Source organism: Sesamum indicum, linkage group LG8 (assembly GCF_026168435.1).
Source record: "Sesamum indicum cultivar Baizhima isolate 11 linkage group LG8, ASM2616843v1, whole genome shotgun sequence".
NCBI classification, from domain to species: Eukaryota; Viridiplantae; Streptophyta; class Magnoliopsida; order Lamiales; family Pedaliaceae; genus Sesamum; species Sesamum indicum.
Window position 1 is genome coordinate 28452240 of NC_142664.1, and position 19790 is coordinate 28472029.

Here is a 19790-nt window from a genome sequence, read left to right on the forward strand (position 1 = left end):
TCAAGCATGGTGTCGTTCGCTAATTGAGAAATTCAGACTCTGTTCTCAAACCCTCTTTCACCCAACTCCAACGAACAAAGATGTTGCGGTAGGAGAGTACGTTTACCTTCAAATTATGTAATTTGGAAATGGTATGGAACGTTTCATCCAGAATGAGAAACTGATGTTGCTTTGAGGATAGATCCCCCGAGGATAAGTCAGCATGTCAGTAACTTTAGTTTGTCCTGGTAGTTAAAGTCAATTGGATTGTGTATAATGACCATGGAGACAGTATTAACCAGGATTTGGAATTACAGAGGTAAAAAAAAATCTGTAAATGTGTGAAACATTAAACAGCTTATCATGTAAACTGTTACCAGAATCGCCCCAACAGAGTTGAAACCAGAAACTCAAGGTATATGGCATCTGAAAATTTGGAGTGACTGTGCTTGTATGCTTGAGGCCTCTCCTATAGCTCACTCACAACACTTGTAACGTGGCCGAAATGAGATTCCCTCATAGCACTTGCACTCAGCGGTCAGAGAGCTTCTCTATTTCTGAGGCAGCTTCTTCACAATTAACCAAATTATCGACTACTATGGGTGGACTTGTGAGAGATCCATGGACCTATTCATAATACAAGAATATACTGACGTTAAAAGATCACATGGTTATCATTAATAAGATTTTGGAAGGACTTGCATCAAATGAAACATTACCGCGCCGGGTGACTTGAAAGGCAATGAATCATGGGCAGGTACTGCATGTGATTCTGAAGGTCTGTGAAATAATAAGTGCGCAATTGAACGGTCTATAGGATTTGTATCTGTTTCCATATCCATGAAACTGGTGCATCCAAAATGAAAATCGTCAAGAGATATTCGATTAGTACAGAACTTCATGAGACAGGGCAGAAAGCATTGTCGATTTTTGCAGCTTAGCCCTGCTGAAGACTGATTTTTGCATATGTTGAGAAGATAGATTAATAAATGATTCTTGCTACATGGTTGCAAGAAAACATGGATAATGAAATCAGGAAAGAGGTTACGTACTGATTTGTTCCTTCAGCCAGGAATGCTCCACTGGCGTCTCTTTCTTCCCCACAACCACCATTGAACTTTGCATGGTTATGTCTTTGCTCAGCACTCCGTGCCAGACGGTACAAACTGTCCCTTATGCATAACTTTGTTCTCAAATCCAACTAATCCAAGAATGTCAAGACACAATTAGTTTCAACGCATTTGAATAAGTGACAAGACAGAGCACTGTTAGTTTAGAAGAGAATGTAGACTTCCTACTCTACCAAGACAGGAATGTATAACAGGATAGAGCACTGCGGATCTGGTGCTAAAGCCTATAATAGAATTTGGATTAAATGAACCATGAACCATCTCTCCTAGGCACTTTAAGTTTAATGATATGTAATAATTTTAGGGCAATTCTACAAATGCTTTTATGAGCTGTCTCTTATTAAGAACCACTCTCATGCATTTCAGATGGTCTTCCAACATCTCATGTTAGTCATTTCTCTAAGAAAACTACCCATGCTGAATTTTATCAAATTACCAGGCAAGAGTTTATCTGCACTACAACTGTGAACCTAGGGCACTGCCTCTAGGACATTAGCACTAGGCATGATTTTGGTGTATTCAAATGCCTGGACAAATCTATAAAGTCAATTAATATAGAACATTCACTAAAGCAGCACATAAAACATGGTTTCATCTTACAACAAAATGACAGACTATGATAATATCACACAGGCATGAATGGGAAATGTCAGGAGTTCATTAGAGCATACTTTGTATAAAGAAAATGCAGCAGTGCACCTCTTTGGATGAAGTTAGCATTTACATTCAGACAATACTCATAAATTAAATGCAAAGCAACTGGGCATACAACATTTTGAAGGAATTATATATAACCAGAAAAAGTAGGTTGACTGACACCAAGTTTAAGCAAATAGATGAACTGAATATGCAAACTGGACTAGGTTATGTCCACTAGGATTGACAAGAACTCCAAAAAGAGAAGCCAGCAGAGCAACAAATTTGTCCCACTGCATCTCAACCAACTAACCCCAGAGACCTTTACACATTTCGATACAAACAGATTTGTCCTTCATGGGAACAACTTTATAATTGCACCTTGATCAGGCATGCAGAAAGATAAACTTGTATTATTACTCAGTTATTAGAGCAACTTTTTACAGCGTTGAGGAGGAAGTTATACCTGTTCCATAACAAGCTGAAGCTGGCGAAAACTGGCTGCTTCCAGTGAAATATCATTCACGCCCGGACTCATAGTTGAGCTTTCTTGTATATTTGAGGAACCTAATTCTGTAGGAATCACAAAGCTCACTCCTTCAATATCACTATGATTCTCAACTTTATCTCCATAACAGTGGACTTGTTTTCCTGTCGAGCCAGGATCACCTATGGCTGCCTGCACCATCACATTTGCATTCTTAAGACTACTAGTACCAGAAGATCGACTGCTATGACGACTATGTAGCTTCTCTCTTTTTCCACGCCCTGCTGGAGCAGTCACCTGAAATGGAGAGTCATGAGAACTCTCCATGGTCGGCAACTGATTGGATGTATTGGACGAATTCCTTGGTGAAGGGGATGTTAAGTCATTATTCTCAGATTTGACACCAGATATATTTGGATTTACAGAAGTTGGATCGGACAACTGGGTATTATCTGAAGGCAGATAAGACAGAGGATTCTGTAAATAATTATAGGAATCTGGACTAGAAGCTTGTTGCTGTAAAGCCTGATGAGTAGTGGCCTCAGATGGGAGCTGCACAACTTCATTGGAAGGGTTATTCATATAACTGAAACTACCATTTCCGAAGTAGTGCTCTTTTCTCTTCCCCACAGACTGGTTCTGTAACTTAAAGTGTTTTTTGTGCTCGTTTACCTGCCAAGCGTCACATACAAATTAAAGTATACTGTTTGAAGAAACTCTGAAGATGTGCACATCATGTTTCAAGTCTGACATGCATATACAACTATAAACACAACATAGCAATTGATATTTCTCTGCCTGCAACGATGCAATCCTTCCACAGAAATGGTCGAGGAAGAAACTAGTGGAGAAGCAAGACATATTGGATCAAGGTGCAAAAATAAACATATGAAATTCATCATCCACAGAAAGCATAAACAAGAATTCTACTAATGAAACCAACTCCCAGCAAAAAACTGACCTCAGTCGTAAACAGCGGTACCAAATTACTCGTTGAACATTTAGTAAGTCTCAAAAGAATGCGAAGCTATGGTTCAGATCACAGACGTATACTGACCTGTTTTTTATGGATAAACCCATCTTCTGTCTCAGCACTAGCCAGTCCATTCACAAAAGACGCATACAAATCTGATTTCTCTGAGGTCCAAGAAGTGTCTTTGTAGCTGACATGTGCACTAGTCATGGCGGAATCGTTAACAGAATAGGTCCTAGAGGAATCATGATTTTCTGAAATAGTTTCCACCAGATTTGACTCAGGACATGGAAACCTATTAACATCTGCGTTCACAACATCTCCAGACCCACCTATATTATCTGTTGATGAAAACCAACCCAACTCGTCTTCTTTACTGGCCCCAAGTCCAAATGTTGAATCGCAACTCCTGCAACACAGGACACGTTTGTGATCAGAAACCATATGATAAGAATGAAAACCACAATGATGAAAAAATTCAGCATTACCTAAACATCCTGTCAACATCTTCAAAGTTTCCTATTTCAGGCCAACCATAATACAAGAAATCACTTGAATCTTTGTCCTCGGTGTTATCAAAGAACTCGAGATTATTGCCAGTGTGTGTTATGTCACCAAGAGGGTAATTGAAAGAGTTGTTATCAACTGTAGTGGTCTTGTCACCAAGAAGGGTATCATTTCCACAAACTTCACTACCTTTCTTGTCTGCATTATTCCTCTTGAGGGCATGACTTGATGATGTGGCATTCTCAGAAGCTAAACTTGATGCTTCTTTAATTGAGGCGCTGTCAGACGAAGAATGAAATATGTCACTTGGTCCGTGGGGCCATGAATCTTTATCCAACATCATGTTCCTTCTTTTACTCAAAGATGAAAAATCCTGTAGTTCTCTTCCCTGATCAACATATCTAGCTGTAGTTCTATCTCTGATATGATTTGAAATACTAGTTGTTTCACGGCAAAGTTTCTTGTGGCTATCACCCAGAATGGAATGATAACCTGGTTGTTCAGATTCTGGGTGGGGCACTAAACGATCATCGGTATGGCATAACTCATCCCAAACTATGTCTTCAAACTGTAACAGCAGTTGCAGAATTTTAGCTGTGATAACTGCAGCCGCTTCCATAAAATGAGTGAACCAAATCAACCAATACTACAACTTAAATATTTAGCAAACATTGAAGAAGAAGTGACTCATGAGTGATGCCTTGATGGAATCACAAACCATTATTAAAGTGAATTCCAAACTTGTTCAATTGTTTTAAGACCACCACAGAATTAGCTGAAAGATAGCACTGAGCGTTAAGTTTTAAACTCAGCAAATAATCTGAATAGAGCGTGAATTCAAACCTTGAACAGGCACATTAAATAAGATATTTCCCAGTGTTTTAGTCACGGTGCAAGAAATAAATCGTCATTAATATAATAACATTGTTTATTGCATCCTTCCAGGGTTTATGCATACCAACGACAGATGCACTTGTGGGGACTTATCCTGGACCTATTACCCTGCCTGAATACATGAAAATGGCCGAGTCCAGATTGACAAATATGAGCTAACAATGACTTAATTGATCAGTCAGCCACAGTATCAGCCATTTTTTAGATGGAAAACATCATAAACTCCCCATTGCATTTGCCACATACTTATCGTATGTTATCTATTGTCCACGACTTATCCAAAAGCATAAGGTCACACGAATATCTAGAACTAGCACCAGAAAGTCAGCTTTGACATGATCTTTAAAGATCCTGGGGAATTCTTCAATGTCATGTCTATCTAATAATTGGCGTACGTAAAGAAGAAAAATTTGTGTGTGTGTGTGTGGTGGGAGCAGAACAATAAGATATAATCATCATATTGTTAATAATATTTTTATTGTCACAAGCCAAAATTCCACCAATTCCTGATCGTGACACTATAATCAAATCAAAAGTATATTCTTCTCAAATTTGTAGAAAGTTTCAAAATAAAGATAATGCACTAGATAAGTAACCTCCAAGTATAATTTGCGAAGAAGCACCTTACTTTTTTGAGTTTCCTAAATTGCTGAGTGAGGGATTCACATAGATATGACCTAAAAAAAACTAATTTAGCCAATTAGAAATAAATCGGAAGATGATAAGTTGAAATATATTTTTCCTAAGACATACAAATGCAAAAACGAGCTATGCCTACTTTGTCAACAGACATGCTTATTTTGACTCATAGCAAGGCCAACTTAGCTTGTCTTGGAGATATTTTCCAAGAACAATGAACATGTTTTACATGTGAAGGCAAATTCCATGAAACGTTACAATTTGTGGCCAACTTTCTATATATCCTAAAAAATCAAACGAAAATTACACATGTGACAACACAGTAAATGAACATTTACTTTGTGCATCATGCTTATACTTCAATGGAGCAGTGCCTTCATAATTCACTCAGAATCTTTATAGGTAAAACTAACAACCAAGAAAAAGCACCCATGTGCATATTGTAAATAATAGTTCTTTCCTTGGTGGCTTGAGTCATGTGCATGCCATCTTGACAAAACGATATTGAAAAATGAGAACTTACCTCATACATGCACAATTCTGACATTACTTCAAGCATTCAGCCGACACCAGAACTGTTTGAAGTTTCCATCAGTTTTATATACAAATCCTTCCTTTGCCTCCGTTCACCAAATCCACCAAGAAACAAGCAAATCGAGAAATATTAGAATCCAACAACAAAGAATTTGCAAGCAGGAAAAATAGAACTCACTCAGACGCACCAAAGACACAAGCCATATTCTATGCTACATCAATTTATAAACTGTCCAATTCAGACAAACAACAGGAAAGTAAAGAATACCTACTTGCTGATGAAACATAGGATATCAGAAAACGAACTAAAGAAGAATAAATCTGAACTCTCGCACCACACCTTGAGATTAAATCAGAACAACCTCAAGCAATAGAAAAAGGCAGATAAAGTCGAATTAAAAATAACCAAAAGTAGGAAAGGAAAAACAAACGATGTCTACTTGCTAAGCAAACCAGAGGTTAGGCATGACTTCCCAAGGAAATAAAATAACTGAATCTCTTCTAACAAGAAAATTATCGAAATTAAGAAAGAGTTCGGATAGCTCATGTAAAGCAACTAATTGGTTCCAAAGCATTGAAAATTGAGCTCCCCTAGTATCAAGGTTAAAATTCTTTTTTTGAGGGGGAAAAGAAAAAAAAAAGTAATTAGTAGAATTTATCTTCAAGCTTCAATCTTTTACCATTTGATCTCAATTTCAGACCAACCGTATAAATCTTGCACTACAAACCAAATCCAAATAGCTAAACAACAAGTAAACAGCTAAAACTGAGAGCTAACACCCTACTAACTGAAGCTCGCCGGAAAACTCACCGGAAAACCAGTAAAACGCCAGAAAATCCAACAAAAATTGACCGGAGACGAAATCCGAAAACTTCAGTCCACAAAACCACCAGCTAGCAACCCTAGGTAAGATTCTTCGGAATCCAAAATCTCGGAGGTTCGAGAGAGAGAGAGAGAGAGAGAACAACAACCCTTTTGGAAATGAGCTTTGGCAGAGAAAATTTCTCTTGGTTTTTATTTTATTTTTAATTTTCTGAGGAATAATTAATAGTTAGTTAATAATAAAAAAATGGGAGGAGTGGAGGGACCGCCACGTGGCCAGGAAATCAATACGGAGGCGGCAGAGTGACGGGTGGGTATCACAACTCGTGGACAAAAGGCCGGGTTGAGATACGATCTCTTTCTGCACTCTCATTGGTCCACGTCCCTTTTAGGGTTCCCGGGTTGACACGTGTTGATGGTCTCTACTATGTATTGGGCTTTGGAATAATAATTGGGCTTGGCCGTTTCTGCACTTGGACCATAATAAGCATTTTATTATCATTTTGGTTTTGGTGAACCCAGCAAAGATTAGGGTCACTAATTTTGACCTTCTTTTGCAATTTTTTTGAAATATAGTGTTAAAACTTATAAGTTAGTTTTAAAATATTTGAAATTTTTCTAGAAAATAAACTTACAAAATCAAAATAATATGTTAAAAATTTATAATTTTTTTCCAAAGAAAAGGATAAGGATTTGACTTTACCAAAATGCTACCACGTAGGGGCGCAAATAACCAAACACCCCAAAAACTTATGCATTTTCGTGTTGAATTCGAATTACATCATCAACCTTAACAATCGTGTGATAATTTCAGGATCGATTATTACATTGAATCATATAATTTGCTCATAAATATGAATACAAAAGACATCAAATGTTGGGTATCTTCATTTGCAGCTATTAGGTGGAACCAACAATAGCAAGCCCAAAGGAATCAAATACTCTAATCAACTATTACAGCAAAATATGGGCTATAAAATCCTTAATATTACTGACTAATATTACAAGAAAATATTAACATATATTTACAGATCTTAGAATACATAAACTAGTAAAAGAGAACAAGAAAATTATTAGGTTCAGATGTCAGATCCGATGACGGGTAGCCCACAGCCACCAAGTCAGACCACTAAAAAACTCGTTCGCAGGGGACCTCAAAACCCAAATCAACCTTTTAGGTTTCTACTTAAAATATAGTTCACGAAAAACACTGTAAAATAGGAGAAATGGAGAAGAAGAGTTTTGTTCTATCTGTTAGATATACCAGAAACAGTGAAGAAGTATTTTATCGAGAAGGGCCATTAATGGCGGTGAGAGAGTAGGGCGGTGAAGGTAGAAATCGAGGAGGGAAGACAATGGTGTGGATTACAGAGAAAAACTAGTTGTGCTTGCTTGTGAGATGTATTTCATCTCATTCCATCCGATCAAGTCAATATTTGTGTTTGATTGTAAGAAATGTGCAAACTATTTCACTATCTAATTAATATATATATATAATTTTTTTTTATCTAATACGTTTATACCTCACATCAACTATTATTGTTATACTATTACTTCATATCTAATCACATACTCCAATAAGAATCTCATATCGACTAGACAAATTCCATCTTGTTTTTCCTCATTAAGATGAGATGAAATCACTAACGATCAGAACGTCTTTATTCCCATCATCATTAGCCATTTTTCTCCAAAAGAACCTCAACTTCCAAATATTTTTAAATTCTACATTATGGTCATTGTGACATGTCTTGAAATTTTCGGGTCATGATCAAAATAACCAATCTATCTCTTTATATTTCTCAATGCTAATGTCTGGTTTATCGTACATTAACGTAATAAATGTTTTTCTTTTTAGACATCAGCACATAAATTTAATTTCATTGAACTATATTATAAATTAATATTATATTGATTTTGATGTCATATTTTTTTTATTTATCATTATATATTTTGAATCAATCCATGATATATTATTAGTAACTTTCAATAAGTCTGGACTTTGAGATATCACATTATTCCACATGTGTTAATGTACAAACGTGTACGTCTTGTAGTGATTGTTTCATACTCAAATTTCTAAAATTTTACTAACTATTCTTTTAATAATTCAAATTTCAAAATTCATTGGGAATTTTGCTGAATTGATGAGGGCAGCATTGACTTTCGACAAGAGGGTATATCCTTCCACTAATTAAGGTTCGGTTCCAAGATTTCGGCTTCTATTTTTGTCAGCTGTAAGAGAATGCAAGCAACTGTGAAGTGACTGAAATCTGACTTTATCTTCGGTTCAATGAACCAGGAGCTGGGTATTATCCCTTTCAAAAAAAGAAAAAATGGGTATTATGATCTTAAAATCAAAATAATAAATATAAAATTTCAGTAAAATATACTCTACAATTTGAATATACATGAAAATAGAAAAATATACTCGATTTTTTTATTCAAAAACTAAATTATTGAGATTATATAAAGTTGTAAGTAATTAATTATATGGGCTAATATCCATATATTGGCTGAAAAAATACATGTATTGTGCACGTGAAATGCTACTTCAAAAATTTTCAACCGATTATGAATTTATAGCCAGAATTGTTCTCAAAGTATCAATTTTTTAATTGCAATATCGAATTGTCACAATCAATCATAAATTATGGGGTAAATTACAATGAACTCCCCTAAAGTTTAAGGTAATTACAAATATTTCATTGTTGTTTGAAAAGCCCCCTAATTTTAATGACTGTATAACAATTAGTAGAATCCGTTAGTTTCAGTTAGGTTTTCATTTATCTTTTATTGTGAACTGATCAGAATACCCTTGTAAACAATGAATTGTAATTTTTTTAAAAAAAAATTCAGAATATATTTTTATAGACTAAGTGAATAAATTTCTTTTATAATTTTTAAAAAATTTTCATCCAACTAGTTCGATTTTGTAATTATTTAAAAAATAAAAAATATAGTAATAACAAAGTTGATAATTTCACCCATCTAAGGATTATATAATTTCAACAAATACCATGTGGGTATTTATAATTTTTAAAAAAATATTCGTAATTGTATCAAATTTTTTAAAAAAATTCGTTGTAATTTACATTTAATTATAATCAGGACAAAAATAATTAAGAACGTGCTCTCTTTTCCCGCCAATATTAACTAATTAAGATTTATGGTACTTAGTCTATAGACATATACACACATTCACATTCTTCAATCCCTAAATTTGACAAGGGCAAAAATGCCATTCTTGAATTTAGGGTTCCATTTGCTGACCTCCCGGCAAAAGTATGCGAGTACACAAACGAATTTCGCAGTAGAAAATTATATATTCAATCTCTTTCAACAATCAAATATAATTACAGCAGTAAAAATCTGAAAATTTGAAATTCAACAAAATTAATTACGAGGTGTTACAAACAGCTAAAAATTACAAGACGAGACAAACTTACTCACATAACTATACTTACTTCATCAATACAGAAGCTAGATTATCGGACCAAATCGATTTAAACACGAACTTGTTTGGGCTACTAGCTATCCATAACTTGATTACGAGGAGTGGTTTTGATTCACTCTACATTTCAGTGGGGTTGTGCAGACGGACTCGCTATTCGGAGCGACTCAAATTGAAAATTCAACAACGACTCGTATGATCACACACAGAAAGAATTATTGTGTTGGTCTTCGTGGTTACATACCACGCATATACAAAGGTGCTAATGCTGAATTCAAAGTTTATACACAAAAAATGAGTGCTTGTCTTCTGTCAAGGTAGCTACCTGATCGGGAAATTTTAATAGGACCCAATTTGGCCGAATCTGAACCAACCAATCGTATACCAAGTGTGATTGATTTGATTCGGCCAAACTCAGTCTGGGCAAGAATTTTCCCTACCCGATCATGATGATGACTTGGGGGGTTTGAAGTTGATGACCCTAAGAAAAGTGGGGAGACTGCAAGGCAACAAGATCCCACCCTGCCCATGATCAAATCCATACACATCTGCAGATTGTTGCAGCAGCTCCTGGAACTGAGGATTCTTCAAACATGAAATTGGGACAAAAAATCTCCTCATCTCCTCACCAACATACACCACAATGTGACCCTTTGGTGTCTTCTTCTTCTTGATCTTGTTCGTCCCATCACCTTGATCAAGATCATCATTGTTTCCTGCAGATGGGAATATTTTCCAGTAGTACTCATCAGCACCCATTCTATATATATATATATGGTTTTCTGCTACCTTAAGTTTACTCGATCGATCGATGATGGAAGCAAATTGTGCTCTATAGCTAATTCCCATAATGTATGTATTTATCTCTATATATAGGATTAGGGGTTTGAAAAAGTTAATGTACATGTGTTAATACAGTATTTACACAGTAGTTGAGGCATGCAGCAGAAAATGTTGACAACGTGGGGATATACATTGAAACTCTAGGATATGCACGCATGTCTGGAGGTGGAAAAGGCATGATGTATCATAGACGTAGGCGCGGTCCGATTTTTTTAGGTGTTTTGGTGTGATTTTGAACAATGAGGTATGAGAATGAAAAACACGTGGTTCAAAAGAAAACAATTTGCACAAGGAGGAGATGATGAGAGGGGATTAATTAGATTAGTACTATATACTATGTTAATAATTATTACATGCATGCATGCATGCATGGCCTGATTTGATTTTGGTGCTGATCATGCGACCCTTACCCACTTGGGACTGTAGTAACTATACATCCAAGGAGGACAAGGCAATTAGCAACAGGACTGTAAATCAATCCATCCTCAACTTGAGTCAGATTCTCTTTTAATTAGGTTTGTATAATTCTAGATATATATGCAGCTGAGCCTGAAGTTCCATGAAACGAAGGGTTTTATTATCTTTTTAATTAAGTGAGTCATCGAGCTAATTATATTATCTAAATTAATTCGTGTTACTTAAGTCATTTAATTAATTGGTTTTGGAGTGTTTGCAGTAACTTTATTTTCATGATGAAAATAAGTTATAGAGAAAGTTACGAGCAAAGTTGAGAAGGTGCGAAACAAAGGGTTAATAAATAAATCGAATTTCAGTATAAGTTGCAAATAGAAATACTCTTTTCAGTATAAGTTGCCAATAAAAATACTCTTTCAGTTTAGTTTTTTTAACAAGAAAATGATAAGCACTTAACTTTTTAGTCCACTTTAGATTTGGATGGAATGGTGATGACAAGCTTGTCCTTTCCAACTCAACGTCTTAATTAAACAATACAGTGAGCGAGGAATGGAGTAAGAAGGTGTTAGGCTAAGCTTATTCATCAAGAAGAAACACGGCGTGCACTATAAACTTGAGTTTCTCAAGGTATGTCCTCAAAAATCAAATCAACTTCGGTGCCAAACATTGAAGTGACAGAACAAGAATGATAATTCAATGAAAATTAACTATCAGTCCTTACAGTAGCAGAAAACTTGTGGTCGCATGTTGAGACACAGCCTCCCTTCCCTACTGCTACTGGGTTCCCACATACCCACAATGTCCTTAAACCACATGCAATAAAAAGATTTTGTCCTCAATTGCATTTGTCTTGTGGGTGTTTGGGAGCAATGCATTTCTTATCAATCATATATCCTTGATCGATTTTGTATAACAATATATAAAAGTGTTAATAGAGATAGGTGATGGGGTCCGATTCTCGCGTTTCATTTAATATAATAGAGGTCGGTGACGAGTCCCAACCTAACGCGTTCGGGTCGAATAGATCAGACCAGATATTTTATTTTACAAAATATTCTTGATCGTAATTACATGTGTATATTCAAAATCGATGTTTGGTTTGGTTTTTTAGCCCCAACGGGATGTAATCTTATTTCTTATTATAAATATTTTGAGTATACTATAGCTTTGGCACCCAAACATGGCAAATTGATTTGGGTGTAGGTTCTAGGGGATGCTAGGAAAAGCTTTTAAGGTGGTAAGGTTCTTACAGTGCACTCCTAACATTGATAATCTACCTTGGTGATAATGCATGCATGTGATACGAGACGTTTGGAACCTTAAAAAGAACACCCTTTGTAACAATGAACACTAAAAGAAGACTTTAGGACAAATTGTGAATCTTTTGACACATCCATAGGTAACTTTTAGAGGTCATTTGGAGAACAACCCTTCCCTTCAATGAAAAGATATTGCTATGCTGGTCCCCACTCTACAAAAATAAGGTTCATATAATCATATAAAGTATGTATGCTAAACCTGAAACCATACACATAATATAGCAACTGATAATTAAGGACAATCTTTTCACTTTTTTTCATCTGAGAATAATGTCTTAAGATTGAACATTTACGACTTTTACCAGAGCCTAGGTACAGTTCCCAGAACTATGAACAGTGAGCATTCCCTGTAAAGACTTCCTTACCATGAATACACGCATTTTTAACTAATAGAATGCTGGGAAAGCAACAATATTAATCAAGTAACATCCAATTGCCCGAATACAATGCTGCAAAAAGATCCCGCCTATATACACTGTACAGTCATAAGGTGAAGATCCCAGGAGCAACGATGTAAAAAGGTTATCAAGGTACATTGACAACAAAAGCAATACTACAAGTGCAGTGCTGTGCTTCAAAGCGAGTAGAAGCACAGTTGCTTTTCTTTACACTCTTCATGGGAAGTAAATAGCCGGTGTAACAAAATGTTTTTACGAGCAAAATTGACAAAAGATCGGCTCACTGGCAAAAGCATCAACGGACGGGGAAACAGGTTTTCGGTACATAGAGTCGAGGGGGAACGGAGGAGTCAGCTGAGAACAACAACAAATTGCTTACCCGAATCAAGATTGTACATCACCTCTTCAAAAGCTTGTGCGAGAAAATCCTCTTGGAATAGGGACTGTTGCGTGAGATCGCCTTGTATGATTCAATTGCATTAACTAAGGCGTTATGGAGAGGACCCTGAGAATCAAAAGCAATATGAATGTGTTTGGTCAAATAAGAGCAAGTTTTTTCATACTTCAAAATAAAAAGCCGAGTAGACACTTGATCTTGACGGGGAACAGCAGTAGCTATTTGCTATCACACTAGGGAAATTAGCAAATTGGGGGGAAAGATCTCAGAACACTGAACGAGGACAATAGATGAGTTTCCTAATGAATAAATTTAAACCTTTCAAGTTTTGGTCAAAAGATAACTACTTTCCCGGGGTTGTGCCTGTGTGTGAGGGGAAAAGGGGGTAATGCTTCGCATATAAACTCTTTCTTCCATAATGGTGGAGATGACTACTCGTTGGTGAGGATTTCAGTTGTTCCAAATTAAAGATAAATCAACATCTAATTTACACAATAAAAAGAGTGGTTTTGACCTTATAGTATTAATTGTAAGCCTATATATGATATAACCCATTGCTCCCAATTAGAATAATGAATCAGATCTGCACCAGAAAACCAATCAATAGCATAATATACCTCTGAAACACGGAGAGCTGTTTGAACAACATAATTTGCATGCGGGTCCTGAAGCAACTGCTCGAAGTAAGTGGCGGAGAGCAATTCGTTGATGATCTTTGACCGGGCTTCGTCGTCACACACCACAAGACACTTTTCGACGACGTGGCTGCTAAACTTTTGTGTAGAGAGATGCACGTAATTACCCTCAAACTGCGATGTCAATTTGGCTGTTGCAGATGGGATCTTAAGATCCAAAATAAACTGAACGACATAATTTCTGCATGCAAAAACTTGTGTCACTCCTTCAGGAGATATTATAACTATGGGCACAAACTCTATAAAGTAGGCAAAAATCTAAGAGGTAATAATCTAGATAAGTTGGGGCAGAGATTAGGCCATCCACTAAGATGTCATAACCAAGAAAATAACCCAACTTTTTTGGAAACTTTACAAAATTCAAGCTTTAAGAAAGATATGAAAGAGGTAAGGACCCTTATAATTATAAAAACTATAAGAGACCTCGCACTCCCGCACCTGGTCCTAGGAAAAACTATTCCAGTCATTAACTCGACCTGACAGCAAGGATGAAATTTCCAGCATGTTCATTCAACAAAATTCCCAGAGATTGTGAATAACTAACATAAATATAATCACGAATCTCGAAGAGAACTATAAGTCTGGGGTTTGGTCATCACAAACTTTTGACGTTGATACATTAAAAGCTTTAAGTGAAGTAAAGAAGAACAATCTCCTAGCAGAAACTGTAAATTTGTACCAACAAATACTGAAAAAAGAAGAAATCGGTAATATATATCAATTGATTAGGTTACCCATATGCATCTTGAGCAAGCAGAAGTCCGTTTGCTGAAATTTCCGCAACCAAATTTTCCCGAAGCTCTCCAGTGGAGTGGGTGATGCATCGTTGAAGAACACAGCATCCATGCTGATGCGTTGCAATATCAACACAGTACTTTGCAGCAGCAACAAAAATGAACTGTGAATGCAACGTTATAAAGTTAGATAAGAGTATAAACAGTTAACAGACTACAGTAAAACAACAAAAGTTTGTACTCAAATGATAATGGAACTCCTGTGCTCAAGGAAGTCAGAATGTTTCTATTTACATGATAATACAGATAGCACAGCATCAGTGCTAAGATTTTAAGAATTGGCATAACCCCTTTTAACATTGCCAGATTACTAAAGCCACTATAGGAACTAAGATCAAACAAATGAAAGTTGCATACAGAATAGAGCTGACAGCAATGCTATATGCATCCAAACTTAGCTGCCTGGCGATTGGACCATGATCATCTTATGGTCATATTGAGTGGAAATTTCCATCATTAACGGGAAAACTTGTACCTTCATTTGTAATTCCATACCTCTTCTATCCCTTATAACTATGTATAGAGTTTGGAGGTTGATTATTAGTACAGGATACTGTAGAGTCAACTTTTTCTCTGGAAAAAGAAAACTGAATTCTTTCCCAGGAAAGAACCTAATCAAGAAGATGATACTCGGTGTTAAAACAGAAATCTTATCATGCCAATTCATGCAAAAAAATGTAAAGTACAACTGACTCTTCAAATACCCAAGGGAAAGTTCAAGAAGAAAAGGAGTCTATTGAAAATTCAGGAATTCTAAATTTCTAAGCAGCAGGTATGCAAGCTTCAATCACCACTGTTAACAAATTTCTGCGTAAAGTACCCTTCAAAAGAACAACTATAGAACTGTTCTAAAAACCTCAGAAACTTAAAGTTGCAAAATACGGCATACAGTAAAAAACAAACAGAATACTTTAAGATGCATTAGCTTCAAACTTAAGGATCATTCAATTTTTTTTTATCAATAAAACAAGAACGACACAAGTGTGTTAAATAATAAGCCTGGAAGATGATGATAATGAGTCACCAATTGAGCTATAGGATAAAGAAAGCACCAGATGCATGAATGGCCAATATTCTAAATACCTAAACTTCTAAGAGATGGATATAAAGAATATTTATGTTCCCGTTTGTTTCCAGTCCCACAACATATAAATATCTAAATAGGCTTCTTTAGCAATGATTCTTCTTTTTAGTGCCAGCACATTCTTTCTGGAATCTTAGACGTAGTTGGACAGTAACGGAAAGTGATGCAAAAGGTATCTTAAAAGTCAGTGTCAGAGGAGCTTCTTGTCTAAGCCCAACTGAGAGTTTTCATATTCATGTTGTTCTTATGATAAGTTTGGACGAAAATAGCGTCCATGTTCTTTTCTCAAACTTAGGTAAGTATCCTCGCTGTTTGTTGACTTGAGAATCCTGAAGAGAGTGACGAAGTGTGCAGAAGCAATCTAGATACATATCAACAACACTGCAGCATAGGAAAAAGTTGGAAAAGTAGTTATTATTAACTTGTGGGTGTAAACAAAAGAAAAAAAATTCATGCATGATTTAAAAGGTTGGTATATTTGTTTCTAACAGTGTCAACCATTTGAATGGTTTCTGTATAGTTTCAGATGTTTGTATTTGGATTGCAGAACCTTGTTTCTGATACATGGTATACGGTCTTTTACAAGACAAAAGAGCCACTATCCAAAGCAGATAAAAAAATTTCGGTGTTGCTCATCATTTTCATGTGTGTATCAGTAATATCTAACAGAAAATTGAACATAGATATCTTTGATTGAGTACTGAGAGAACAACTAAAGATTAGGCTGCAATCATCTAACTGTGTGTTAAAGCATATTTAAAAGATTGTAGGAAGAAATAGGGAGAGGTAGACTTAACTGATTACCACTTAACAATAGGAGTTTAGCAACAACGATTGTAGCCATTAATCATATTTAGAAGATAACAGAAAGGAACAGCTAAAACCCAATTTCAGATGCAAGTGGATCAGATTGCAGGATGTTGGTTCTCTTGCTCAACTCTATATATTTGAATCATTGTAGTAGTTCAACTGACTTGAAATACTATTACATACAATGATGCAGGAAACAAGCTACATAAAATAATATGGCACAGTAGACATCTGCACTATACGGAGGTGATGTTGTGATGCCTAACCACGATAGGTATTTAGACCATGATAAGCAAAAGAGCAACACAAGTAATATGATGAATGATATATAGGTGTATCACACATCAAAAACATCGAGTTCAAGAAAGATTTCAAGATGAGTAACTACCTTACTATCTTCGGTAGTAAAGCATTGCAAGCACCTTTGAACAACATGATTACCATTCAAGTCTTTGATGAGGGCAAGAAATCCAGGTTCAAGGGCTGAAATAACTAGCGATATCTGCTGCCTTATTTTAAGCGTCTCAATCAACTTCTGCACCACCCGAGTTCTGGTACAAAAAGAACAAAATGTTAAATGGACTGCACTATGCTAAAGCAAAGTGAAATGTAAAGAACATACCCATGTGTATTTAGGGAGATCCTAACAAGCTCCCCTGGCTCCTGTGTCACCCTCAGCATTATGTGCATTCTCTGCTCTTCATTGCACACTTCCAACAATTTTTGCATGAGATAATTTCCAAATGGATTCATCATAAGCTCAACTACATGATCGATTATCTCATTGAATATTATCTGCACGTCCTGAGAAGTTCCTTCATCAAACATCCTTTGCAAGAATCTGCAACCATGCTGATCCTTTGCAATGTGATATATGTATCCTTGAGCTTCTGCGAGGGAGCTACACTTTGATGGCAAGGAGAAAGGAAAAAACATCTTAGGACTCCGGGAACCGTCTTGCACTGCAGCAACATGTAGACAGCTATCAAGCTGCGACCTCTTTTCTTGAGGCTTGCCAGCAACACTATCATGATGAAGACCCTTTGTAGTATTCTGGCCTCTTGAACGAGCTTGTTCCCTGTTCATCCCATAATTTATACCTTCCCCCTGAATGATCAAACTATCCTCTCTGGCAAAGGCTTCAACACTCCCTTGAGGCACTCTAACATGGAGATTGTTTCTTCCGTTAAGCAATGGCGGCCGGTAATGAAGTAAATCTTCTTCATTATAAGGTGGGATCAAGTGCGCCAGCTGAACCACATTAGGCGGATAACAAGCATCCCTAGCTTCAATCAGATTCATTCCGTTTCGTGAAGCATAGAAGAAAGAGTCACCAAGTGAAGGCCTCAAAGTGGAGGATACATCCGATAATGCAAATCCCATTGGAAAATTGTTGTTGGCCAACAGATTACCTCTACAAAATTGAGGACTCAATCCGGAGTTGCCAAAATCTGACCGAGATAACAATCCATCAAACCGACCAGGAGAAGACCGTGATCTTGACAAACTAACAATTCTTGGATCATGCTGCATTTCCACCAGTTCAGAACCAACCTCCCCCTCAAAATTCATAGGTCCTCTAGGAACAGAGAGATTAAATCCCCCATAATCCGGAAAATACTTCCTATAGTTATCAGACGTTCCGTATTTCTCAAAATTCACCCGCATAGCCCCATTCGGGGATCGATCACAAGGTTGGACACCGTTCAGGAATATGGGGACGCCCTCTCGCTCATCACTAATGTACATTTTACTAAAATTCCTAGGCAAATTAAAATCATCAAACACATTGCTCCCCCCATTTTCCTTGTTGGAATCCAACCAGAATCCATTCCCAGAAATCAAATGGGTTTTGAGCTCTTCAAATTGCGGTGGGGATGGCGATCCAATGTCAGACAGTGAACGCCCACCACCGGAGAACAAACTTGAGGAAGAGCCATCAGATTGCAAAGAAAACCCACTCACAGGGGAAGATGCACATGCATACTTATGCTTCAGAAGTTCATCACCATACATACCATTCACATGACTCTGACTCTGACCATGCCCATGAACATTCATTTTCTGAGTCACACATGATGCATGACCATAACCATGATCAACAAGATTATTGTGTTGATGATGATGGGCATCGCCAAGTGCGGGATGAAGATTCAATGATGATGTTGCATGAGGGATCTCACCCAGTAACATTTCCAGCTCATCATCATCCTTCATTGTTTCTACACTCTTCTTCTCAATCTTCACTCCCTCAAACATCAAAACACACAAACAAAAACAACACCTCACAGAACCAGCAAAATCCAAGGGGGAAAAAAAACAAAAAAACAAAATACAACACAAGATTTTCACAACAGAGCCAATAGAAACAATGCAATAATCAAAATACCCACATCGAAGAAACGATCAAAGCAGCGAGAACCCATGAGAGAGAATACCGATTTTTAGCATCTGGGTTGCTCTCAGAACACCAAAAGTCCTAATCATAAATACGGAAAAGTGGGGTCTCAGGACGGTGAAATTTCAAAAGCAATTCCATTTTGTTTTCGCTCAACAGAAACTGAAAAAAATTAAAATTGATTTCCTTTCTTTTTTTTCTTTCCTTCTTTTAGCTCATTTGGGTTTTGGGTTTCCCTTTTTCTTTTTTTTGTGTTTTTGGAAAAAGAGTTGGTGAAGCATGCAAAGATGAATGGATTGCATATATGGTTTACATACACATGTACTGTATAGTATATATCATACACCCACACACACACACACACTCACACACTCTGGTACAGTCTCACGCCATTAAAGCTGGAGAAAAGGAACAGCCTCTCTCTCTCTCCTCTCACTCTCTCTCTCTCTTTCTCTCTCTAATTCTTGCGCTACATACACCACTCTCTATATATAGAGACAGAGAGAGATCTTTACAGTAAAACACCAAAAAAAAATAAAAAACCAAAAAAGAATTGCGAAATTATACTGAGCTGGCGACACT

The 19790-nt window shown here is 36.6% G+C and overlaps 2 protein-coding genes across 4 annotated transcripts; both read right to left on the reverse strand.

Annotated features, from left to right (window-relative positions):
* Positions 1 to 231: 231 nt before the first annotated feature.
* On the reverse strand, positions 232 to 6791 carry LOC105169219 (dentin sialophosphoprotein-like protein). 3 transcript variants are annotated; one of them, XM_011089576.3, is made up of 8 exons: positions 6591 to 6791; positions 5769 to 5865; positions 3694 to 4280; positions 3290 to 3614; positions 2212 to 2904; positions 1032 to 1180; positions 699 to 825; positions 232 to 606 (listed from the first exon to the last, which is right to left on the reverse strand). In XM_011089576.3, the coding sequence occupies exons 2-8, from the start codon at positions 5802 to 5804 to the stop codon at positions 511 to 513; spliced, it is 2013 nt and encodes a 670-aa protein (XP_011087878.1). In that variant the 5' UTR covers positions 5805 to 5865; positions 6591 to 6791; the 3' UTR covers positions 232 to 510. The 3 variants fall into 3 exon arrangements, with proteins under 3 accessions (XP_011087878.1, XP_020551656.1, XP_088740002.1); XM_020695997.2 differs by having other exon boundaries at positions 3694 to 4315; XM_088883876.1 differs by lacking the exon at positions 6591 to 6791 and having other exon boundaries at positions 3694 to 4315; positions 5769 to 6584.
* Positions 6792 to 13027: 6236 nt separating this feature from the next.
* Positions 13028 to 19790, reverse strand: LOC105169220 (uncharacterized). The gene is made up of 5 exons (XM_011089577.3): positions 17433 to 19790; positions 17199 to 17361; positions 14857 to 15020; positions 14045 to 14303; positions 13028 to 13535 (listed from the first exon to the last, which is right to left on the reverse strand). Exons 1-5 carry the CDS (start codon positions 19067 to 19069, stop codon positions 13428 to 13430), a joined length of 2331 nt encoding a protein of 776 aa, XP_011087879.1. The 5' UTR covers positions 19070 to 19790; the 3' UTR covers positions 13028 to 13427.